Source organism: Orbicella faveolata, unplaced genomic scaffold (assembly GCF_042242905.1).
Source record: "Orbicella faveolata isolate gen_17 unplaced genomic scaffold, um_ofav_v1 contig_25, whole genome shotgun sequence".
NCBI lineage: Eukaryota > Metazoa > Cnidaria > Anthozoa > Scleractinia > Merulinidae > Orbicella > Orbicella faveolata.
Genome location: NW_028301553.1, coordinates 11161715 through 11186315, shown reverse-complemented (window position 1 = coordinate 11186315; position 24601 = coordinate 11161715). Strand labels below are relative to the sequence as shown.

The 24601-nt window shown below is 39.0% G+C and overlaps 3 protein-coding genes across 5 annotated transcripts; 2 read left to right on the top strand and 1 right to left on the bottom strand.

The window, feature by feature from the left end:
- Nucleotides 1-56: 56 nt before the first annotated feature.
- LOC110044091 (uncharacterized) lies at nt 57-8603 on the top strand. 3 transcript variants are annotated; one of them, XM_020749612.2, is made up of 6 exons: nt 2066-2204; nt 2303-2388; nt 3186-3215; nt 4074-4179; nt 5198-5366; nt 7192-8603. In XM_020749612.2, exons 2-6 carry the CDS (start codon nt 2313-2315, stop codon nt 7423-7425), a joined length of 615 nt encoding a protein of 204 aa, XP_020605271.2. In that variant the 5' UTR covers nt 2066-2204; nt 2303-2312; the 3' UTR covers nt 7426-8603. The 3 variants fall into 3 exon arrangements, with proteins under 3 accessions (XP_089149348.1, XP_020605271.2, XP_089149347.1); XM_089293221.1 differs by having other exon boundaries at nt 2088-2102; XM_089293222.1 differs by lacking the exons at nt 2066-2204; nt 2303-2388 and adding an exon at nt 57-130.
- Nucleotides 8604-10644: 2041 nt separating this feature from the next.
- LOC110044086 (uncharacterized) lies at nt 10645-16414 on the top strand. Its single transcript, XM_020749605.2, has 4 exons — nt 10645-11467; nt 12830-12878; nt 13476-13605; nt 14812-16414. The coding sequence occupies exons 2-4, from the start codon at nt 12836-12838 to the stop codon at nt 15230-15232; spliced, it is 594 nt and encodes a 197-aa protein (XP_020605264.1). The 5' UTR covers nt 10645-11467; nt 12830-12835; the 3' UTR covers nt 15233-16414.
- Nucleotides 16372-18312, bottom strand: LOC110044085 (methyltransferase-like protein 27). Its single transcript, XM_020749604.2, has 2 exons — nt 18142-18312; nt 16372-17078 (listed from the first exon to the last, which is right to left on the bottom strand). The coding sequence occupies exons 1-2, from the start codon at nt 18238-18240 to the stop codon at nt 16524-16526; spliced, it is 654 nt and encodes a 217-aa protein (XP_020605263.2). The 5' UTR covers nt 18241-18312; the 3' UTR covers nt 16372-16523.
- Nucleotides 18313-24601: the final 6289 nt, after the last annotated feature.

Below are 24601 nucleotides of genomic sequence, written 5' to 3'. Positions count from 1 at the left end.
CCGATGAAGAGAGGGTCTTAAAAAAGCGCCAATAAATTTTCTGCATAACTGGTTAAATTCCCTTGAGCACCAAGCTGTTTAGTCTGAACACGTACGCGACAGATGAAGCATCAGAGAGATATTTTGACAGGTATTGAAATTAACAGAAAAGTTAATTTTGTTTTGTTTTAGTTTTGATCCTTTTGCCTTGCATTTATGCCACGATTTAACAAATTGACGTCAGTTTTTCATGCGTCTGTCCTGTTATTGATCATGAATTTCGTCATAACATTGTCAAAGTAGTTGTGGATCCATGACGCGATAGCAGAGTGGATTTGACAATGCCATGACGAAATTCATTGTCAATAACAGGAAAGACGCATAAAATAATGACGTCAATTTGTTTTTTACGATAACTTATATCAAATTGTCCGCTCTCGCTCGCTGACGCATCGCATAAATTATAATTTATGTGTCTGTCCGCTTATTGACAATGAAAATTAGGCAATGAGCACGCGAGAATTTCTGCAAGGACGTTTGTTAAAACTCAAAATTGAGTCAATACAGTTTACAGTCAAAACCTTTCAGTTTACTTTTTGAAGCTTCTGTCAAATTGACTCGACTTCCCAGGGTTCAATACAACAGGAATGGACAATAAATGAAGAGAACGCTTTGATGTTTCCTGTTTGCTCGTAGTATTATTATCTTTTATACAGTTAGGTTAAATTAAAGTTTATGCGTGACTTAATATTGGATATAGCAGATAAATTGATTGCTGCTATTAACTTCCCTCCTTTCTACACATGCGCTAAAATGACATAAATTATCTGAAAAGTTATTGCATCCATCTAGAATTCTAGTGTACAGAGCATTTCCACTTAGGGGTCAACAGCCATAAACATTTGTTGGAATAAGATTGTGTTTAGTATAGAGTTCAACTCAAACAGGACTGGTTTAGGACACCAACGTGGTCGCAGTTCCGTTCCTTTCGTACATCAATATGGCTGCTGTGACGTCATGTGAAAACGTTCTATTTTTTATGGATTGCTGATCTCTTCTTTGGTTAGGAAGGTTTCTTGAGGGAGGAGAGGGACAGAATATGTCACATTCGCCTGCCTGCTATGACAATCTGAAAGCACCCCCACCCCCACTCCCCTCAAAAAATCGCCGGCCAAGAGTGGAATTACAAAAATGCCAGGCATTTTGAGAAACGAAAAACAATATTATATTAGTCCGTATATTAATAAAATGTTCTTAAACGATAGAAGTGTTTATTCATAACATCCTTCTGTTGACTCGTTGTTGTAACTCTGACCTAACTCTGTGAACATCTCATATTTAATCACTACATTCCTGGATGGATTGTCTGTTTTTCCTTTCTTTTTTTACTTCCAATTGTTTAATTTTCTCTCATTCAATGAGGTTCAAGTCGTCATTGTCAGAAATGTGCCGAGTCTGCTCTGGTCTGAAATAGCTGGATATTAATTTTTTAGGGTGAGAGGTTGTATAAGTATGAGTTATTCGGATAGCTCCCGTTAGATTTGAAGAGGTTAACCACTTTAATTATCAAAGGTTGCGAAATCGTTACAACATGTATTTGTAGTTGTAGGAGGAATTTGTTGGCATTGAATCCTTGGTTTACATGGTGACAGGCCTATGTCACCGTCAAAGGAACTGTGTCAAGCTATAACAAGTCGTTTTTTTGTCATTGGTATAAAATTCTCTCAAACTGTAAGGGAAACCATAAAACTAATGATTATAGTACGTCATAAGGACTGCAAAATTTAATTGGTCTTTGTGGCAGAAAGACAACAAAGAAGCTACAATGAACCGAACATACAATGATGATTAGGAATGAGACGGTTTATGAACGACCGGACTTGAAAACATTGGCCACTGTTTTCAAAATAGCTCTTTTAATCTCACTCGGAGGGGGAACACCAAAGAAATCTGAAACAATTCATAGCGAGCTCGAACATTCTCGCCACCAACTCCGCTTGAATTCCCGGATTATGCCTTCATTATTTGCGCTTCATGGACCGCGAAAAATATGTAAAATCACATGAATTTCTTTTGTGTGGCCCACTGAATCTGTTGCCTTTTGGGATTAATTAACTCTCAAGGTACATGTTATTACAAGACATTTTTGTTTGTGTTATTTACAACAAGAATTTAAGCTTGCTTTCATGCCCAGTGGAGTTAACGGCTAGATAGCCATTCCAATCGTAAGTTTCGAAGAAGCCATCTTTTCCTCTGATTTAAGCTTCCATTCGAACAGGATCGGTTTTCACACCGCGTGTCTTTCATTCTTTTGATACTTCAGCCAAATTAAGATGAAGAAATTGTCTTTCGGAGTCATTTGGTTTGGTTTGTTGTGTAGTTTCTGGTTGCCCAGCGTTCAAGGAGCAGGTAAGTCTGTGGTCAGTTACTTAACTTGTAAAGCATTTTAAGGAACACACCACAAATGTGTAGTTTACACGTTTTACGACAAAGTCCTTGCCAACCCACAGAGAACATATATGTGCCAATATAGACGCCGTGTTGACGAATGTTTGCCGCATTTTCGATCACAATTTCCATTTGTTCGCACGAACTTCCATTCCTTTGGAATAAAAACAATTATTCAAGCAGAAAATTCTCAGTTAACCTAAATCGCCTTCACTCCAAATGAAAAAAAAAAAAAAAAAAAAATCGAATCATTGTGCCTTGATCCATGACAGTAAATTTCTATCAGCGTCGCTGAAATATTATTGAAAAATTATTCCTCTGTAGCAAGAGGTAACTGGATTTTTGATGTGCTAATGTTTTTGTGTTTCAATGTACGACGGTGGATAGGTTAATCAGTAGAATGGTGAACTAAGTAAATCCAAACACTTTTTTACCTTGGAAAGTTACGGTGAGACTGTATTTTAAATGCTCCAAACAAGAAGTATTGAAAGCTACAGCTTTAGATATTCCTCGTTTTGTAGTTTTGTGTGCATGAAACCACCATTATATCCTGATAGCAGCCTAATGGATGCAGAAATATTGAGCCATGTGTTGTATTCAGTAAGAGTCAAGAGTATATACAGTTGCTATTTGGTACAATTTAAGTACAATAACAGAGTTTTATTTCCAACCATTTATCAAGTCCTTAGAAAAATTTTTCAAGTTCAATTTTTCCCGTTGTGTGTGATTAATATATATATATTTTTATCTCTTTGCAGGAGAGTACATCATAAACGAGGAATATGATGGTATGTTGAAAGAGCAGAACAATTTTATTGAAAGTCCCCGCCTTTCGTTGAGCAATCGAACCCTGTATTAACCATGAATTCATGAGCTTTTTTAATTACGCAAATTTAGATCCACACTGCTTCGGAGCCTACTATGAAACCAATTGGAAACTTGAGCGAGGTAGATCTCTCGTATTTCATCTCAAAAAAATTGAGGAAGAGTCATAACTAACGATAATTCGAAGATCGTTCATTAGCGAAAACTCGAGTTAAAACTTAAAGTCTTAATATTATATATAATATTTCATGTTAACGTGTGCCAAGTGTATATGCTGTATGAACCAACCACCTTTGTTCAAACTCCTAAGCTCCTGTCCTCAGAACGTGCAACTTCAGGAAAACGTGTAAACACTGTTGTATAAACCAGAAGTTTCTGGCTATATAATTTTGACAACACATGCCAAACTCCCAAGAACCCGATAATATTGTTTCTGCGATTTATGTACTTTTAAAACAACTAAATGGCTGAACACCTATTAACACGCTTTAAATGATTCAATGCTGCAAGTCATGCAATGCGGGTCTGCCCAAACCTAGATTCATTATATGCCAGAACTAGCTACGGATTCAGGAAGTTGCTCTAGCTAAGCTGCATCTTCGTTTAGTGAAGTACGTCTACCAAGAAATGCATCTTTGTCATTTTTACCTGGATGCTTATACTAACTAACCATTTATCTTTCAAATATCAAATATGAAATATCAAATTTGTAAATGCTTCTAACCGCAAATTCACACCAAACCAACATTGCTGAGACCCCTGATCACCCTCAAGAATAATAACAATGTTAACTGGATTATCAATACACGTATTTTTTTCAGCCATCCTTGTAAGGTGTGCCATTGCATTCCTTGTGTTGGCAATAATCTTCTTGATTCTCTTGATTATAATGTCAGTGTGTGTCTACAGAAGAATCGACGAAGACAGGTGAGCCATCCAGAGTAGTGCAGTGATTGTTAACCGTTGCATGTTGCATTTTGAATGTTCAACGTTGCATTTTGCATGTTGAAAGTCCATTGCATGTTGCATGTTAAATGCTTCATGTTGCACATTTGACTAATTCTGAGGCAGGGGCAGATTTAGGGGAAGGGTGGATTGTGTGGCTAGCCGACCCTTTTTGAGGAAGCAAAAAGTAAACGAATTGAAATAAATTGTGAATATCGTAGCAGAAATGAAGGGGAACACTCAGGACAGCTACCTCAATGTTATCTCTACTTTGTGGCATGCCTAGTATTTGTGGTTTAACAGTTCTAAATAAGGTTCCAATTCTCAAATTGAAACATTTTTGGGGCATGCCCCATTACTTCTACAATCCCAAGGTACCATTCAACATCACTTGACTGAGTCAAAAATCTTGGATCCGCCCCTGCAAGGTTTTAAACTCGCATAACAGCACTTTTTTTTCTTTAGTCTTCTTAAAGATTGAACCATCCAGTAATATTTCTGAAACTTCGTTCGAAACATCGGCGAAACTACAAAAACGTCATTATGCGGACGACCTCAGGCCATAGGACACTAATGGGTGATAATGTGCAATGGCTCAACTAATCAGATTGCAGAATTTGCACTAGTATACTGATAGAATTCTACTTAACAATTAGATTATGAGCTCGATATTTCTATCGCGTGATAGTTGACTCGGGCTGCACCCCCGTTAACTTTCACGCATAGAGATCGGGATCGAGAGAAAATGATCTAATTGTTTTAGTATAAATCTACTTGTCGTTCAACCCTTTATCTAAGACACCTCGAAAACGCAAAGAAGCGGCCGTCATTTTGTTAACACTCGCACACTGCTATGCTACTCACTATCTACAACAGAATAGATAGTGAGTAGCGTGGCCAATCAGTGAACGACATTCGTGATAGAACGCTAGTAGATTTATACTTATAATAAATATTGTGATTGTGTAATTATTTTTTTTTTGTTTGTCTACAATTTTAGGACGCTACAGAAGACATACCAAGTGTCTTACCGCGAACGCGAAAGTGTTGGTGACATAAGCAGTCCCTTTTATGGACATAGCATTTACTCTCGCCGCACAACGAACTCCATTTACCTACCTGGGATTAATTCGGCTACAGTGATTGGCACAGATGGCAAGCCAGTGAAGGTAAAGACTTGTGCTTAGTTCATATTAGCGACATAACGACATAGACGACATAATGACATAATGACATAATAGATTGGATGAAGACATCATTGATCATCGCAGTAACATACACAACTTAAGCAGCTGTGAAATTCAAGCCTGACACACACATACACACACACACAAAAAAATTCAGGCTTCAGCGGGATTCGAAACCATGACCTCTGCGATACCGGTGAAGTGCTCTATCAACTGAGCTATCGTGCCAACTGGGAGCTAGTCACATCGTGAGTTCGTCATAATACCTGTAGATTGTGAGGAATGCAAATGAATATATGAAAGATCATATACACTGCGATGATAAATGAAATCTTCATATTTTTCACCGCAGTTCACTTTGACAATTTTATGACGAAATTAATTGTTCCTGATAACAGGACAAACGCACGAAAACTGACGTCTATTTGTCGTTATTTTTTTTTTATAATATCAAGAAGGTGTCTGCATCGCATAAATTATTAATTCACGAGTCTGTCTGCCTACTGATAATGAAAATTAGCCAATGAGCGCGCGAGAATTGAGCAGTTGTTGTAAAATTGATTAAGGTCAGTTGTGTAATTTTTCTGCAACCCAACTGTACGGTCTCTACGTCCGAGAAACGTTACCTTTGTGAATTAGAGAGAATAACAGCATCGTTCGACGATGTACATAGAGTGATCTGATTTAGCTTTGGTCAGTAGTGTAGCTACTGGCTAAAAAAATAAGAAAAAAAAATCGTCCTTCTTTCCTTGATGACTGGATTGCCTGTGCCGTTTATAACTGACTTAAGTAATGGCATTGGCCTGGTTTTAGTACACTCACTTCAAAACAACTCTAAGCCTATCCAAGAATTTTCAGCCATGCAAAATTGTTTGTACTATGTAAATCGATCTATTATTTACTCTTGAGGATTTTAATTTTCTATTCAGCTTACTTTGTTGTATTTTATGCTCATTGATGTTCATTGACTGTTTGCTGTATTTCCATCTCTGGTGATTGTTTCTGGCTAAAGAATAAGTGACGTCATACTAACGATAGAGCTCTGATACAAAAATAGTTTCTATTCAGCACTCGCCTTTCAATCTCATAGGCCTGGATTAAAATTTGCATAATCATCGTCTTCTTGTTCATTATATTGTTGTTGTTGTTTTTCATCATCATCATCATCATCATCATCATCATCATCTCCTCCTCCTTCTCCTTCTCCTTCTCCTCCTCCTCCTCCTTCTTCTTCCTCCTCCTCCTCTTCTTCTTCTTCTTCTTCTTCTTCAGTCTTCATCTTGAGAAATCTACGTTTTTGTTGTTATTCTTCATTATGCAGACGTAAACAAAATACTTCACTTAGAGGACAAAACTGAACAGAAACGACTCAACAAATCAATCAGTTAAGGTAAAGACTCAACCTCTTTCCAATGGAACAAGGTTGATGAAGACAGTCTGCAGTAATATATAGACCTTTGTTCCTTTCTCTCAACACCGCGTCGCAACCTTACCTTTTCGAGGTACATGGACATAGAGACAAAGACATAGCAATTTTTCTTGGAAAATTCCGTCCAAGGGGGAAAAGGTGCAAAGAGGTTAACGCCAGGTGAAGCACCAACCCGTGAGACAAACCTAGAGCACAAAACCGGGGACTCCGTGCCCTACACTTTGTGATAAGTGTGTGGGTTTCTTAACGTCCCCTGCTAACCATGTAACACTGAAGATGCAGGAGACGGGGCCCACGATTTATAGCCCTTGGCAGGAAACCACACATTTCCATTTTATATTTTACGTACAAATAAAGACGTTTTTTTACACTTAACAGAATGCTGCTTATGAAAATGAAGCGGCCGTTATGGAAGTCGAGGTAAAAAGAGGATCACCACCAACAGAAAAGGGTCAGAAGGATACCATGGTTAGCGAGAAAATGGCTAAATTGGAATCAACTTTCGACAACAGCGGCTACGAGAGGGGAGAGAGGTCTGTGGACGACACCTCCCACTCCAGCCGCACCTCCCGCTACACCACCACTACCATCAATACTTCTAAACAGCTGTAGAATCAAGCACAAAGAAGCTCTCTGAAGCCCTATACTGGCAGCGCGTGTCATGTAAGGGCGTTTCTTTTGAAAAAAAAAAAACGGGCTTGGGCGAGCGACACAATAATGCTTCAGAAATGGAACGGAGTTATTGTGTATGTGATCCAGCTGGTTAATGTTGTTTTTCCAACTTTATTCCAAGTGATTGCACTTGTTACAATGTATTAACATAAGTGCACACGTAACAAAAAAAGTAACAGTAAAAATTAAGCATGATGAGCAGGTCAGACATATCACATTTAGTCAACCACAAATACATGCAATTATTTACCGGTTCAGGAATAGCCTTGCGTTACCTATTGGATATAGATCTCGATGGGCTCCATACCCAATATTGTTCACCATGTAATAAACCATCACCGTGCCAAGTTTGGTGCTTTTACCACAAAACCCACAATTCTTATAAACCAGTGCGCGAATCTGCTGGACTATAAGGAAACAAGGCGCTTAATAGATTCGAGATTTAGTTATAAAGTGACGTTGGAGATGGGTAGATTACTTCATGGTCGGTGAGCGCGAACGAATTTTATTTACGAGTTGTGAAGAATCGGCAAACGAGCGAGTGAGCGCAGCGAACGAGTTACTGAGTTTACGATTCTTCACCACAAGCCACAAGGATACTTTCGATGATTTGTAAATTTATATTCTTTTAAACTGCAGGATGCTGTTCTGAGTCCTGTCGTACTATTCTTTTTTACGCCTTAACTTTTAATGGAGTGTATTTTTTTTTTCCATATACCCAATCGTACTCTTTTGGTACGCTTTGGCAGCATAGCAGGCAAGTTTGGTCGAGTCAGGGTTCGTATTTTGGCGAGACGTAGTCGATCCAAATCATCCATTGAGAGACCAAATGAGTCTGATATGCAGCCGAAGCGTACCAAAAAGGTGCGATTAGGTATTTACCGTACCCAAATTCGGCCAGGTGACCATGACCTCGTGACTATACCAGGTCAGTGACTCGATATCGCAGGATATCCCGACAGTATACACAGCTTATGATTGGCTAATTGAGAATTTGGGAACGGTAACAGCACACTCAAGCGCCCATACACGAGGCTTGTAGTAAACACCGGATCAATCGGTTAAGACATATGGCTGTATATTCCAGATTAAACGTACCCGTATTGCTTAAAAATTCAGTGGAAGTCTGAGTGTTTTCATTTTGTTAGATTGCGTTTACTGCAGTGAGCTGGCTTATTTAGGCAGTTAAACATTTCGAAATTTCGTCAACTAACAATTTAGAGCATTTCAAATGATCTGAGGAATAAGAACAAAAATGCGGTGTAGCACGAGAATTAACACTAATAACACGAACAGGCGACACGTCCTTTTGAAGAAAAAATGTCAAGTCTCATCACCTAGATAAATAAGCATTATGGTACGATCTCGTTTCCTATTAAAATCATACCCACTTTCATACCAAATTAAAGCGTGCACTATCCACAATTTAGTACTTACTGTAATATACAGGACCTCCCTTATGATGTAGGCTTGGGGGGAATGTTAACCTATCAACATCAGAGTGAGGCTCCTAGGGGTCTCTGCGTAAAAATGGCCGACTTTATAATTATCGAGTTTATTTGCATATCGAGCGAAATCTCTTCATCAGGGATCAACGGACCTCATTCATGTCTTTCGTTGCACTTGTTTTGTGTCGATGTGGATAGCTGTTACTCAATCGGTTGTTGTTTTTTTTTCGGGGGCATACTTTCTGTTTATAATATTCTAATTAACCACATTATGAGCTCGAAATTTCTATAAACTGAGTTGATGAGACCGAAGGCTGCATCTGCTATCACCTCATAGAAATCTCGACTCATAATATATTTTTTAGTAGAATTCTAACTGTGATGATTTCCGCTATAGCTATGGAAATCACGGGCGAAATGAATTGCATTTGAGGCAGCTGCTGTAGAGTCTCAATAATTTTGAGATTCTAATCTTGTGTACCAGTGAATTTCCGCTTAATTTCAATCTTCCTAAAATTTGGAAAACAAGAAAACGTTGCCATTCTGTAAGCAACTGACTAATGGCTCGTAGTGTACGTTCATTGGCTCAGCCAATCAGATTGCAGTATTTACATTTGTATGCTAGATGAGTTCTGCTATTTTTGTTTTGTTCTGATAGACCGACATCTTTCATCCCTCATCTTTCTGTCGTCTTTCGCCATGAAAGCGTTCTTCTCTTACTTCATATATATTGATCGGGTTTCCTTCTCATGTTTCAAAAGTTGAAGGGGGCTCGGTAACATTTAGGCAGCGTCCACACTGCGCCGGAGAATTTGAAAACGCAGCTTTTTTTCTTCGGTTAGGCCTACCGTCCACTCTAATCCGTCACGAAAACGGAACTTTTCGAAAACTCCCTTCAAACCTGAGGAATTTGAAAATTCAGGCTTTGCGTTTTAATGTGAACGGAAAACATTTTGAAAACGAAGCTTGTCGAAAACGATGACGTCACGATAATCATCCGATTTCCCTGCCCCAGTTTTCCTCAAACACAATCCGGTGATTGTTGTGTTTTTAAATTTCTCCGGCGTAGTGTGGACGCAGAACATTTGATGCGTTTTCCGGAGTGAAAATGCCGCTTTCAAATTTCTTGAGCGTAATGTGGAAGGGGCCTAATGTGGCACTGAAAATCGATCTTATACATGCATGCAGTTCATTTAAAAAAGTTCAACATGAATAAATATGAAATATTGAAAACTGTCAAAATATCAGTGTATTATGTAATAACCTAGCGCTGAAATAATTTATTCGTATTTGTTCCTCTCAATGTTTAGTCATAATAATATGAACTCAAAAAAAAAAAAAATATATATATATATATATGCGTGAGGAAAAAACGTCTAAATAAATCCTATATCGTCTAATAGCCTGGTAGCTGGCTATATAGGAGGTTTTCAAATTTATGGAGATCGTTTTTCTTCATTATTGACGTTATTGCAGGTACAAGTCAAACACTTTAATGGTCAATACACCCTGTATACTTCAATTAAAGTTATTATGCTACTTCAAAACAATTATCTGCGGAAAACGTATTGTTGACAGAAAAGCTATGCAAAGTTTGTCGCAACAGACGTGGCATTTTAATTAAACTTTGTGATGGGAATGCCGCAATTTTACGACAAATTATTTGAATTAAAGCGAGAAAATAAGTAATGATGCTTCAAGGAACGTAGTTGATAGCACGCACGTAGAAAACTCGGACGATGGCCGACCAGCATAAAGACAATTCGTGTCTTTGTTCGGAAGCGGCCATATTTGGAACCTGTGGTCGTGTTCCATATTTGGAAAAATCACCTGCGGCTTTTTAAGTTGTTTTTGCTTTTGAACAACGCCGCACAGTAGTTTTCGCGTTTACAGAAAATAATTTCGTCTCATGAAAAAAAGCAATTGCTTTTGGCGTTTTCGAATCGTGTATTGGACCTTGAAGTATTGAGAAGTAGGCACGCGTTTCTGTGACGGTTACTACCGTTCCATCAGGCAAAAGAAAGTATTCCGTCATTTGTTTCGTTGTTCAGAGTTTATTCAATTACCACGCTCCCGAATGTCTTGGCACGAACTCAGTATTAGACAAATGTTATTCAGCGAGCGCGGCTGTTTAAAGACAACAGGAATAATATGCTTTTAAATGATTTCAGATGAACTACATTTGAACCGAACACTCGCGCGACGGAAAAAAAAAATCTTACTGCAATTGGGCTTTTCGTGGAGCCAGTTCGACAGTAAGGAATAATTCGACACAGGTTTTGTTGAATATAGCCAGGAAACGTGGGAACCGACCGTTGGTTTTTCTTGGATATTTTTGTTTGTGTTGTATTCAGCTGCTAAAATTTACAAACAAGGAAGTCCATTAGCGAATGTTACGACAGATCGTGTACGTTCGATTCCGCTCAGCTTCCCGAAGGAGAACTTCCCGCTTCGTTTTTGGAAGAAGACGAGAAAGGCAGCGAGGACATCGTATCACTATGTAATTTTCTCCACTGGGATTTAAAGCATTAAAGGTAAGTCGAATTTAACTTGCCACCGCTTCATTAAGAAAGTTCAGCGTCATAATATTACTAGCAATACTTGTGCATGATTCGCAAATGCCACATACATTTTTATTCTGCGAAACTGCAAAGCACATAACTGATGGAAAAGCTTATTTTACTATGCACGTGAGAATTATTTGTTACCTGCAATGATAGCGACTCTGTCATGTAAAGGACGTGGAGAAAATAATTAAGCAAAGTAAGTTGCCCGTTAATTTTAGAACATTTGTATGCGTGCAATTTAAACATATCATAACCAGTGTGGAAATCACCTCGTTAAATAACAAACGACTCTACCGTGTATATAGAAAGCAATAAAAAAAGACCTCACATAACTACATCGCTAATAAAACACGTCGTCAAACTTAAATTAGCTCATTTTCGATTCATTTAGTAACTAATGTAAGTTAAATATGTCGTGAAAGAACTGGTCCCTTTTTAATTAATTTCCAACGTCGAAATTGTGTTACACAGATCCTCGTTTTTCTCATATTCGAAATCAAAAACGTATTCGACGTTAAATTTACAAATATATGCGTTTAGCCTCTAGCTTTAAAAGCTATCGATGTTTACGAAATCATTAGCAAATGTGTTTTGCATATTCTTAAGGAACCTGCCGGATGTTTCAGGCTGGATTTAGCATTAATTTTCCTTTTATTGAATTGTCTCCTTTGGCTCATAATTTCAGTCCGTGATCATCAAATGAATGTACATAGCAGAATGTACATAGAAGTAATTTCTCTCCTGCTTTAGCCCGGGAGAAACAAACTTCAACATAACATTTTTTTGCGACCATGCGTTTGATTATGCTACCGTGTTCATACTATGGCCTGTTGTTTAGTCGATAAAAAGTCTAAGTGAACCGCATCCAATAATATCCGTTTTTAGTAGCCGTTCTGACTTTCTGTACACATTGCCGACCTACAATGTTAGTTCGCAACCGATTTTTGGATAACCAGTTCATAGTTAGCCGAATACACAGTTCAACGTTTCACCAGTCAATCAGACATACCTTCCTTTTTTGCTCTGACTAAAACCCAGAAAACACCACCAATACGCGGTTTTATTATATGGTAAGGTGGTCGTGAGGTAACTACAAGCGCTATGATTGGTTCTTTCTTGGTCTAGATTTTGCCATACGGACCGTTTCCATGGAAATGGTTATAAGTCATGCATGTTCTGTTTTGTGCCATATAATAAATTACCTACTAACCTAGCTTGGTCGAGTCGTGCTGGGGAATCTTGGCCCTCGGTCGTTTTTGTACGGACCTTCGTTGCGCTCGGTCTGTGCTGACTATGATGTTTGATTAGGTGCTTGATCTTCTCTTGTAGGTTGGTATGGCCAATGAAACAACTATATCGCCAACAACGGAGGCAAAAGGTGACAATTTAGTTGTGTCAGCAGTTAAAAGACACTAAAGTAGGCTGCATAATGTTAACGTGTTTTAAATTTCCTTCTTTTACCCTAATATTAGCGACCCATCACCTCTTTTGAAATTAAAACGTTTGATCTGTGTGAGATGAATTATTTGAACGTACCGAGGCACTGTAGCTAGTTGTAAAGACAAGAATAGTAGATAACTGTTGAATTTTCATATTTACTTATTTGCTAGCTATAATATCCTCAGCTTAACTTTTGCTAGTTTAACAATGTTAATGAAATGGCTTGGTGGAAGATTGTAGGTTTCCATTTCAAGAGTTCAAGTTGATGGTAAATCAAGGAATTAGGTAGTAACAGATCGTATACGTTGCAATAGAGTGGTTTCAACACGGCTAACGGTTGCCTTGATCTTCGCGTTACTGATGCTCGCAACTTTGTTAAGAACTTTACGCGTGCAAGCCAAACCGTAACAAATGTTAGCGGTAATACACCCTGAAAGCCAAAGTGACTTTTATCCACAAACAGCATGGTATTCTCTTTGACTATTTCCGAACTGCTTGATGATCATGTTTGATTTTCGTTATTTTTATTCTGTAGACACAGACATTCCGTATTGGATGATCGTCATCTGGTGTGTGGCTGGAGTCCTTGTGGTCACTATGATAATAGTAGCTATTTACTACAGCTATGTCATTTGCTGCCAAAGAAGGAACCGCAAAAATAAAAGGTAAGATCGTATTTTCCCTTAATTACCATTTGGAAAAAAACAGGTCACTCGCTGAATCTTTTTATAAATTGATAACGCTTCGAAACTGCAGCAGAATTTTCTGGCGTTCGTTCTCAAACCACGCTCGCTGAATAACGCAGGGACTGATTGCACTAGAGTTCTTCGAAAACTATCACGTTTTTAATGTGACGTAAAGAAGGTGCATAAAACGTTGCTATGGAGACGGTAATCAGGCCGAAGCGAGTTGTTGAGCTCTGAACTGAAGAACATTTAACGGAAATTATGTAGTAGGCGTTCATTAAAACATCATCATCATTATCATCTGTCCTCGTAGCGCCATGGGCGCATAATTGAGTCTCTTTAAAGCTTGAACGTTCTTGTGCCACACCTTCCAGAGTTCGCCCTACGTCAGGTGTATGAATTTAAGTTGTTTCTCTGTCTTTAAAACATGATCGCAGGGATGATAGGTCTCATAACATTTTTGTGCAATGGGTCCGAGAATTAAAGCAACTTTCAGTTTCGCCTCTGGCGGACAGGGATCTGCTCTGGCGGACAGGTTTGACCAGACACCAGAGATGAGTCGTGACATCGTTATCTTCAAATGGATTACTATGGTTTGCTATTACTTAAACAGAGATTTTTAATACAGAAGAATCGAATCTCGAGGTACCCCATAGGCTTATCTCTAAATGTGCCCTTGTAATGGTAGTGAACTTCTGTTTATATTGAATTTTGTTTTTGTTCGGTGTGATTGGAAGGATGCTCACTGAAAGGGATTTTACAAATCGAAACATCACTGATCTATTAATTAGTATGAGACAAGACAGGATTTTTCGACCTGGGCAGTATATCCTTTCCCAGCCCTCCTTAACCTCACCTCTCCACCAACCATTCCCACCGCACCACCACTATCGTTTCTGACACCACATCCCCAGTATCACTACCATCACTGCACCACATCCCTAACACCTCTGCCATCACTGCACCACATCTCCAACATCACTACCATCATCATCACCGACCATCACCATCATTACCACCTCCACCGCCGCCACCGCCACCACCACCATAACTACCACCTCCAACGCCACCACTACCATCATCACCAAACTCACCGCCACCACCCCAACAATCAACGACAAAGGCAACGACAACAAGAGCATTTTAATTTTCCAATACTAATAAGGGTTCGCTGCTTTCTTTCAGGGCTTACGGTAACCATCGCGACCCAAGGCATCCAGTGGACCATTATCCACGAGGATATATAGAGCAATTGCACCACGGAGAGACGAACTCCAGAGCTATGTTCTCGCCATCGTTTGTCGATAATATGAGAATTCCACGAGCAATGGAAGTAAAGATAATAGAGTCCGTAAACAATCTGAACAATTCGCATCGCTGTCCGCCAAACAGCCCACCGTGTCATTCTCCTACTCGTCTCAGTCAAGATTTGTTAAGCGCAGACATGTTTTCCTTTCCCAAAGAGAGAATGCCGCCATCGAGACAACAGTCGTTTAGATATTCCAACATGAGCACGGAAGAGTCAAACGAGAGAATGCACAGAGAGAAGATGCTGGTTTCTGAGTTAAGAGAGAAATTACGGAATCAACATCAAATTAACGAGTAAAAAGATCAGGGAGGTAGGGAAAACATCACGCTGTACTCTTTGCCGCTTAGACAAACGGTTTTCAGCTCTCAAATGATTGAAATGATCCCGCTTAAACTGCTTGAAGTGGGACTTAGTTGAGAGGGTCTGTCTGGATCTTGTGGGCAAATCACTGGGGTTAAAAAAAAAAACACTTCGTCCCCACTGACAGAGGGTGGTGTAGATAGTGTCCTTCACCTTCTAAACCGGCTGAACAAGTCGATCCACAGTGTTAGGAATCGTCTAGTAAGCGCGCTTTTAGTAAAACTCAATTCGTGTTTAAAGGAGGAACGAAATCATCAGAAAGAAAAGAATAATATTCTCTTCTCTGAAAACCTTAACAGCTTTTGAATTGATTAAGGTCAAATTTCATCGCCGGAAAATAGTGCAGTGCTTGTATCCCAAAGGTACAATTCCGCCATGAGAAATAAAGTAAACGTAACTACTGTTATATATCTGAGATCCCCACTAAAATATCCACTGGATACTTGCAGTGACATGCATTATGGCGGACAAAAAACAACAGCAGTGCCGTTGACGAGATACATGAATGAAAGCTTACATGCATGTAATAAGTATCTGTGTCAGGATTGAAGAGGATAGAAGAGGACTAAATAAATAAAAAGAATCAAGCCTGTTAAGATTGCGGGGACGATCAAAATCGTAAATTAGTCAGGCTAACTATTCCGAGATCTGTCATGAGTAATGTAGCGATTTTAGAGTCTCGCCAAGGTGACCTCAAGGAAAAACCTTCATTTGCAAGATTCCAAGCTGTCCCCGGGGTGCCCCCTCATTTTGCCTAAGTCGATGGGGTCCATGCAAGTAAACGACATGAAAATCTCGGAAGCTGCATTAAAAAAAAAAAAAAAACCCTGAGCAGTGAGTACAGTCAGTCCTAAATGTAAAATTGAATGCAAACAGGATATGATTACCGGAATGATGGACTGGATCATTTCACTTCTGAGATTTTTGTCCCCAAGGTAACTACATTTTCCAAATCTACCATGTTCAGCTGGAGCAGTAAGAAAAATGCCGATGCTGATTAAAAGGATTTATTACTAAAGTATATTACCCTACATCGGAGTTAAATAAAAAAGAAGAAGAAGAAGTAAATCTGAAGATAGAATAATAAAGTTTGTTTAATAAAAGTTTTTATTCATGAAATCAACGTTGAAAGTTTTTCCTGGCTAGGGTTGATCCTGATTTGACCAAAATTCCACTTTGCCCTCCCTTATAACTTTGTACGTAGAACGAAAGAAAGAACCAGTAAGCCTTACAAAACTTGGTAAATGTACACAAAACATTTCATGCAGTCGCTCTTGCTATGGTACTGTTCCCTGCTCTGTGATACAAGCTTCCAGACTTTCTCGCGGCACAGTTGGTCCATTTTGTCTTGGTACCCGTACTCTGCTTCAAACATCACATCTTCCCTAATCGTGAAACAAACCAATCCACCCGACTTTACAACTCTCGCCATTTCGTCCATGGCCCCTTCAGCTTTCACGTGGTTTAACGTAAAAACACCAGCTGCAATGGTTGCGTCGTAGCAGTTGTCTTCCAGCTGTAAACGTCGATTGGGACCCAGTACATCCACGTAACAATTCTTGTAAATTCCTTTCTTTTCCGCTTCTTTGAGAATATCTTCTGACGCATCTAAAGCATCAATGTTGGTGAACTTCCTCTTAACCAATGCTTCTGCAACCAGACCTGTTCCGGCACCAACATCAAGAATTCTTGAATCTTCAGAAAACTTAAATTGTTTTAGGGCGTTTGCTAATATTTTTGCGCTATTCTCGTGTCCAACGTACCCTCTGTTGACTTCTACATCCTGTCAAAAGAAAGCCGGAACATTAAAACTCCTACAATTTCCACAGGATATAAGCTTTTTTGAATAAAAGGTCCGAACGAATTCTAACATTTTGGGACATTAATGTTGTGTATTCGTTGCTGACCAGCATACACACATACTTTACATACATTGCCACATCTCGTACAGACGAAAATGGAATCTGAGAGACCACCAGCCCACCAAACTCACGCTCTGTACGAAGTCGGCATGGGATTGCCATGAGCAGGGAGGTCTTGAATTTCTGATACCATAAGAAAATTGACCTCTTTCTTGACTAACTATTACAGAAATGTACGTATTATAACGACCAACTCATGTGATGCCTTGTGTCATGCGAAACTATGATGTGCAAACCGTGATATACTGTGCGTGACAACCACAGATTGTTAACTTGCGTGACACAGGTCGCAAACCCAAGTCAAACCCATCATTTTATCCAGGTTTTATCAATGACAGGTCTATCAACGGTTTGAGATTTTTCAGTTCTAGTAGTAATAATAATACTAGCCTGCGAGCAGGCTTTTCAGTGGGGAAGAAAGAGGCAAGAAGAACTGAGAATTCAGAATTTTAAGCGATGTAGGCAGGCTCTTCTTCCCCTTTCCGCTCTTTGGAAACGACACATGCCGGAATCGATACATCTTCCTTGACTTTGACAACATAAATCATGAAACAACCAAAAAAATGTTCTTGTTTACGATGGGATTGCGTTCATTAAATCAAACAATGAGAGAAAATCAGGCGAATATGTCATAAATATTGTTCACTGCAAGGCAAATTAACACTAGTTAATGTCATCGTGAATCCATCCAACCGGTGAATAATGGCGAAATCGATTAAAAGGACAAAACAACGTTCATGAAACGCCATTCAAGGCAAAAACAAGAGGCAACGAAATTCTAAAAGTGTACAATTCGTGTAAAACAAGTCAAGATTACGTTTGTAGGTTATTTACCGCGAAGACGCCGCGATTCTAATAGTAGACTCATTTACACAAATACCGCATTGAAAATGTAAGCTTAATATAAGAAATGCTTTTGTTTACCTGGTCGTAATCTGGAGCTACCTCTTTGTAGAATTCCATGAGCTTGCCAAACGTTTCGTGTTTGTTATAACCACAGTTGTCTTTTTCCATCTTAGACATTAGGACGCTGATATGCACGACTACAGTTATTACACGACGAGTCGAACGACGTGGCAGAATATTAACCACTGCCGGTCGGGAACAATAACATTATTAACACATGTCCTGAATAGTGAAATACGATTGGATGCAAGAGAAATGATTGTCTACAGTAATAAAGGCAGTGTGGGTATTATCAAATTCATGCCGAAGCTGGCTGGGGATAAAAGTAAACACGATGAATCCAAATGTTGCTATTTTCATAACACATTGTGTAGACTGTGTACTCTGAGAAAAATCTCCTTGACATTACGCAAAAGAGCGTTGCGTGACGCAACGTTCAAAATGTGAAAAGTGAATAAGGCATTACATAGATTATTTTCATAGAAATAACAGGACTTGGATCGTAACCTTAACAAGTGCAAAGATTTCTGAGTAGATGGAAAAGAAAAGCTGTCCAAATTGTAAATTTTGGAGTATTTCTGGTTAAAAAAAAAAAACAACAACAACAAAAAACTGACATAGCGACATGTCACGTTTTAATCTTCATACCTCTCCATTTCGGTCTGAATAGGATATTTTTTTTTATCTTTTTTTTTAAGGTTGGAAATTTAAATATACCCCCGTAAATAGTACCATCTGACTTCGTAGTCCGTTCTAGATAGCTTGGGATCTGCCGAACGAGAAATATTCAAGTATCCCATGATGCAACTCGGATCAACTTAATTATCAAGTCAAATAGACCTTTATATCTTGGGCGGTTTGTTGCCCTATTTCAGACCATGTGATGATACTCGCGTGTATATGAATAAATAATTTTAGGATGGATTAAAAAAAAGAAAGAAAAACAATTCTTTAGAGAATATCACGTGGTCTGTAATGGGAAAACAAACCTCCCTCTTTGGGATCTGCCGAGATCAAAAAAAAAAAACGATTATTATTATCATCATCATCATCATCATCATCATCATCATCATTTGTTCACCATGATATTCAAGGGAAGGAATCAAGCAATAATCGGAGGCTCATTGAAAAGGAACAGCTTTGGTAGCTTTTCAAAGGAGCTCAGTCACGGCATTTTGAATTGTACAAAATTAGCTTAAAATTAAGGGACACCTGCAAATAGTAGTTTAAGATAGAAAAACACCAAAGAGATAATATCATAAAGGATCACGGAAGAATGGATAAGGATCGAGAAGATGGACACGGATTACAAATAAAGAACTTAGGCTTAACTTTTCAAGATGCACAAACCGCGACGTAGCTCCTTTGACATTGAATTTCAAACCCTAAGGCTGTTAACCAGTTGGTCCACGGCAACCTCGTTCCCATGGTCTTTCCAAGATGGCGGACACGGTGAGAATTTACACGGAGCCGACCTGGAACCGAACTGAGGGGCCAATCACAAAAGCCCAAATTTACGCGAGGCCTGGAAGCCGGGTAGAAAGTAGCTAGCTACGGTAATTGTTTGTTGGATTAAGATTTTTAGCTAATTTATGAAACGTAGTAATTTTATGATCTACTGGTAAACAAAAAAAGCGCTTATCACTTGCTAGAATTTTTTTCTGTATCATTAAATCATGGTAACGGCTTATTCATATGTCAGTCCTGAAAAAGATTTACTGTCTACACTTTTTATTGTTTCACGTACAATTTACATATTTTACATTGACTAAATAACATTACTTTACAAGAAAAAAGATGGAAAAAAACGAACACATATAGGTCAAAACCCTTTTTTAGCTGCAACAAAAGCTCAAACACCGACTTTGAGCTGTTCCCCGAGCTACTAATTTGTCGATACCTTATATCGAGCCTTCAAAAGCCATGCCAGTTACAACGTGATTTCATTACATTTTTGTGTTACTGTTTATTGAGTACAGAATTATTACTCTTTGCGTTACTACTGTACTGGAAGGTTTTTCGTTTCCGTTAAATCTTGTTTCTGGCATAACATTTTGTGACGGTTTGTTCCTCGCGGGTGAAATTTTTTTTTACCGAGCCGCAACCAGTGAGAAAGGCTCCAAAGATCTCTGAAGTCTTACGTCATCAACATGATTTTCTCAGATTGGGATGCAATGCTTTCTCCCTCGCGGGGAAAATTAAGCGCGCAAACTTCTGGACTTCTATTCAGACACAGGCTTTAGCCATTCGACCGGTTTGATATGAAACTTAAAAGAAAGCGAACCCGGATGCTAATTAATTCGTGGTTTCTAAAATTAATTCATTGTCCCACAGGTCAAAAGCACATGAATTGATCGACCTCTACAGGCCACCGGTGAAAACAAAATCAATTCCACGAGGAAACTTTATGTCTTTTGATCTGTGGTCTGGGTAAGGCTGGTATCCGTGAATAATTAATGATACAACTGGTCACTTCTGCCTTGCTGGTGCCTACTTGTTGACAAGCTATCAACTCCTCCAGCGTTCAATTAGGCAGGTTGGCAAAGCTTTCAAATAAGTACTTTGACTGGTACCCGGCACTGTTACTTTTCCGCTCTCTCGAAAAGCTGCAGATGTAGTCCCTACAGGCATCACGTGCGTTTCAAAGATTTCCTCGGTTTATCACGAAGAGATCTAGAATCGAAGCTGTTTCGCTGAAACTTTGGCTGAGATTTTATTTGTTTTAGCTGACTTCACTCATATTCTCCGCCGTGTGAAGTATTAAAGCGCAAACCTACCGTTACTCAGTTTTCATTTCTCTCCAGAATTTTAGTGTCTATTACTGTCGATCACCTTGGAGGTTATCGATATCTAAGACCTATGGAAGTCACTTCCTCAGTTTGAACGCAGTTCGGCGGAAATTTCTTCGAATTATGGTTATTTTTTCACTAGTACAGGACTCGTGAATTTCTCCGTGATGTTTGACTTGCTTTCTCGATACCGTTGTTTAATTTTTAATGATACTGAAAAGACTGTTTGCCATTTAAAAAGAGTTTCTCGTGATGCCAAAGACATCCACGGTAGTTTTTCACTTACTAAGGAGTTTCAAAAGGGGCGGAAACATAAAGAAATTTCATCAGTCACTTGTGTGATTCTCTGTTCATTTAGCCAAGCATCTAGTCTGTTATTCTCTTGTAGCGAAAACCAAATTTGAATGAGTCTGAATTGGTGGAATTTGCGGCCATGTTCAGTATAAAGTAATGAGGCCTTCGAGGGTTCTCATGTTTGTATTTTTAGTTCGTTCTAATAGTCCTCTGTTAAATATGATTGTCACGTGTTGATCAAACTAACCGGTTTTTAAAATCTTGACTGTTGGCAAGGTCGATGCAATGATTGGTCTCCCATTGTCACATGACAGTTTCACAGGACATTGTCTGCAGGCGCTGGGGATGACAATATTCAAATAAACGTTATTTTACTCGGCAGTACCATGTACAATGTCATGTATCTGGAAGGTCGTCCCAAATTTCTCAGCATTCTCTGGATTTTTGGAAACTTATTTACGAGATTCGCGATATTCTTTACAGTTTACTAATACATTAAGTCTAAATAAATGTCACGGAAACGCTATTGGAGTCTCCCAAATACCCGTAATTTGTAGTCAGGTAGTCAGTCAGTCAGTCAGTCAGTCAGTCAGTCAGTCAGTCAGTCAGTCAGTCAGTCAGTCAGTCAGTTAATCAGTCAGTCAGACAGGCAGGCAGTCAGTTAGTCAGTCAATCATTTATTTCTCTGCTGACGTAACTTCTAGCTAGGAGCTAAAAGGCTGGTTCAAAATATTCCACTATTTTGTAGCTGGAGGTCGCAATGGATTTCTTCAACTAGAGCCATTAAACGACAAAGCGCGGAGAGGCGTTTCCTAGAGCGAATTAGCAACATTTGTTGCATGCTTTCTTCATCAAGAATAACCGAGGCCAAGAATTGCGAAATTTATTGCCGGAGTACTCTGCAAAAGGTTGCTCGGAAAAATAAATGTTCAAAACAAGGCTTGGCTTATAGTCGAAGTTCATCTCTGCACTGTTTGGCGTAATTTTAATGAGTTTCAGTTTCATTTTATAGCTTAATCACATTTCTATGGCGAGATTTTTAAAATCAACACTAAATTTCTAATTCGATCGTGATGCGCGTTCATTTTTGAGCGATTTTTGTTCGAGTTTTTGGCAGTTCTTCCGTGTAACGTGAGTGAAAATAATAGTTTCACAGTGATTTTATTTACTAAATTGCTGGAAGTGTTTTGAGTGCTTTTACGTCCATAAAATGCTTTAACAAAATGCTGGCCTAATGAAAGAAAAGCTTTCGTAGGAAACCTGTTGATGCAGTTTAGCAGCCATTACAAATGGTGGAGCAAAGAAAGAAGCCGAAAACACCGACAACAAACAAGGAGCTTGCCCAATTCCTTGGCCTCGATGTTCCACGTTCCGTGCGGATTCCCTTATATGGGCCATATAGGTATGTGCGGCCCCAAAGGGTAGGGTTTTTCATCCGTTTTGATCATAAATAGGGCATCGATTTTAGCCATTTTGGTCTTAAATACGGTACGCTTAAGCACTCTAGTCTTGAATTGGGTACGTTTCTTAGAAGAAGCTACCTTTTCATCATTACCAGTAGGACTGTCAACAAAAGCCCTTTATAACTTATGTTTAGTGAAACTGTGCCAGCCGCAACGGTCATAAAGAGGGCATCAAATTTTTGGCTAGGGCATAAATAGGTTTTGGTCGTAAATATAGGGTAAGGGTTCTGGAAAGTGAGCCTCACACCCTCACCCAGCTTTTCTGAAAGTACTCCCCAATTCCACTTCGGTCAATCGTTTTCGGGCCGTTCGTCTCGGATAAGTCACCAAAATCAATTGACCGTGAAGGCTTGGGAGAAAGCCGTCCTAGAACTAGGCAAGCAAGGAGATACAATCGCAAAAGTCAAAGACAGAAAAAGAGAATCTTTTTGAGACAATAATATAGTGATAATATAGAGATAAACAATTTATACAGAGCGTCATATGAAAGAGCATCTTCTTTTACTCTGCTTTAGGCCTCTTAGTAAACAAAGATTACATGCAACGTGCCCCGTCCTAAACTTAGTATTTTACTTCCCAACCTAGTAAGCTATGGCTACTTATCAATAAGAACACAGTTGAGTTTCACTTTGTGACAATTAAGGAGACATAAATTAGTGAAATCAGACTTGAATTGATTTTATTTCTGCGTCTTAATTTCTTCTCAGCTTCATTTTCTGTTGAGAAGATACACATCTATGTGTGAGTTGTTAAAAATTTTATTATGCACTTGCAAGTTCTTCAAGAAAAACTCCGCTTTGTGTTGTATTTTCCTGAGGGGGTACTCTGGAGGTATAAATAAATGCTTTACCTTACCTTACCACGAAAGTTGTGTCGGGGTATGTAGCGCGTTCGGGTAATTGAAACTATAAATCTATTTCAAACAAAAATACGAGATTTTCGATTTCCTCTTTCAGACCTGTCTAGAAAGAAATCGATACTCTATTCCAGTCTTCTGAAATTTAACATACGTTTCAAAAACACGACCTCAACTAACCAGAAACCGAGGGGGTACTCGCATAAAAATTGGGTTGGTGAGCGGCCCGCTTTCCATAACCCTTACCCTATTTAAGACCAAAATCTGCGATTTTCGCTGCCCTATTTATGACCTGACCAGAAAAAATTCAATACCCTATTTGAGATAAAAATGGAACTAATGCCTTATTTCTGGCCAAAAAAGCTAGACGACCAACCCTTTGGGGCCGCACATACCTCCTTAGCCCATATAAGGGAGTACACCCCTCCCGGATTCGGAATGGCTTTTATTGGTGTAAATAGGTGAAAAGGGCTTTAAATTTCTCTATTCTAGTGAGAGAAATTTAGTTTCCTCTTAAGGGCATACCCAAACCAGGCCAGAGCTGACAGGGTGCCTATTTCAGGCCAAGTTGATCGAAATCTGTAATCTATCTCAGTCTTATCTCAGACCAAATCGATTCGAATTCCTGCTCTTTGGCGGCGCACACAAGTTACAGAGCTTAAATTACGAAGAGGCTTCTATGGAGTATTTTCAACTATCTTCTCCGTGTTTGGAAGTGCGGTGACGAAACACTGTTTGGAGTGTTTTGAGATATTAGGAAACACAGAGCAATTCGATATAATTTCATTGAAGGTCAGCTCTCATGTGCTTCTAGCAGCGATAACTTGAACAACAGGGCGAATGTTTGGCTGTTCAAGTGGTGTTAAGTTACCTCTCCACGTTGTTTTTGCTACTTGGCCAGTAAAAACTGAAAAAACAGTTAACTAAGATTAAAAAGTTCACTCTGTGTCTGAAACAAACCTCTTCTCTTCTTGTGTTCTTCTCAAGTCAGACATAATAACTTTATTCACAAAACGAAAATAACCGGCCTAAACTTAACCTTGGAAACTGGTTCAATGGCATGACCGCAATAACAA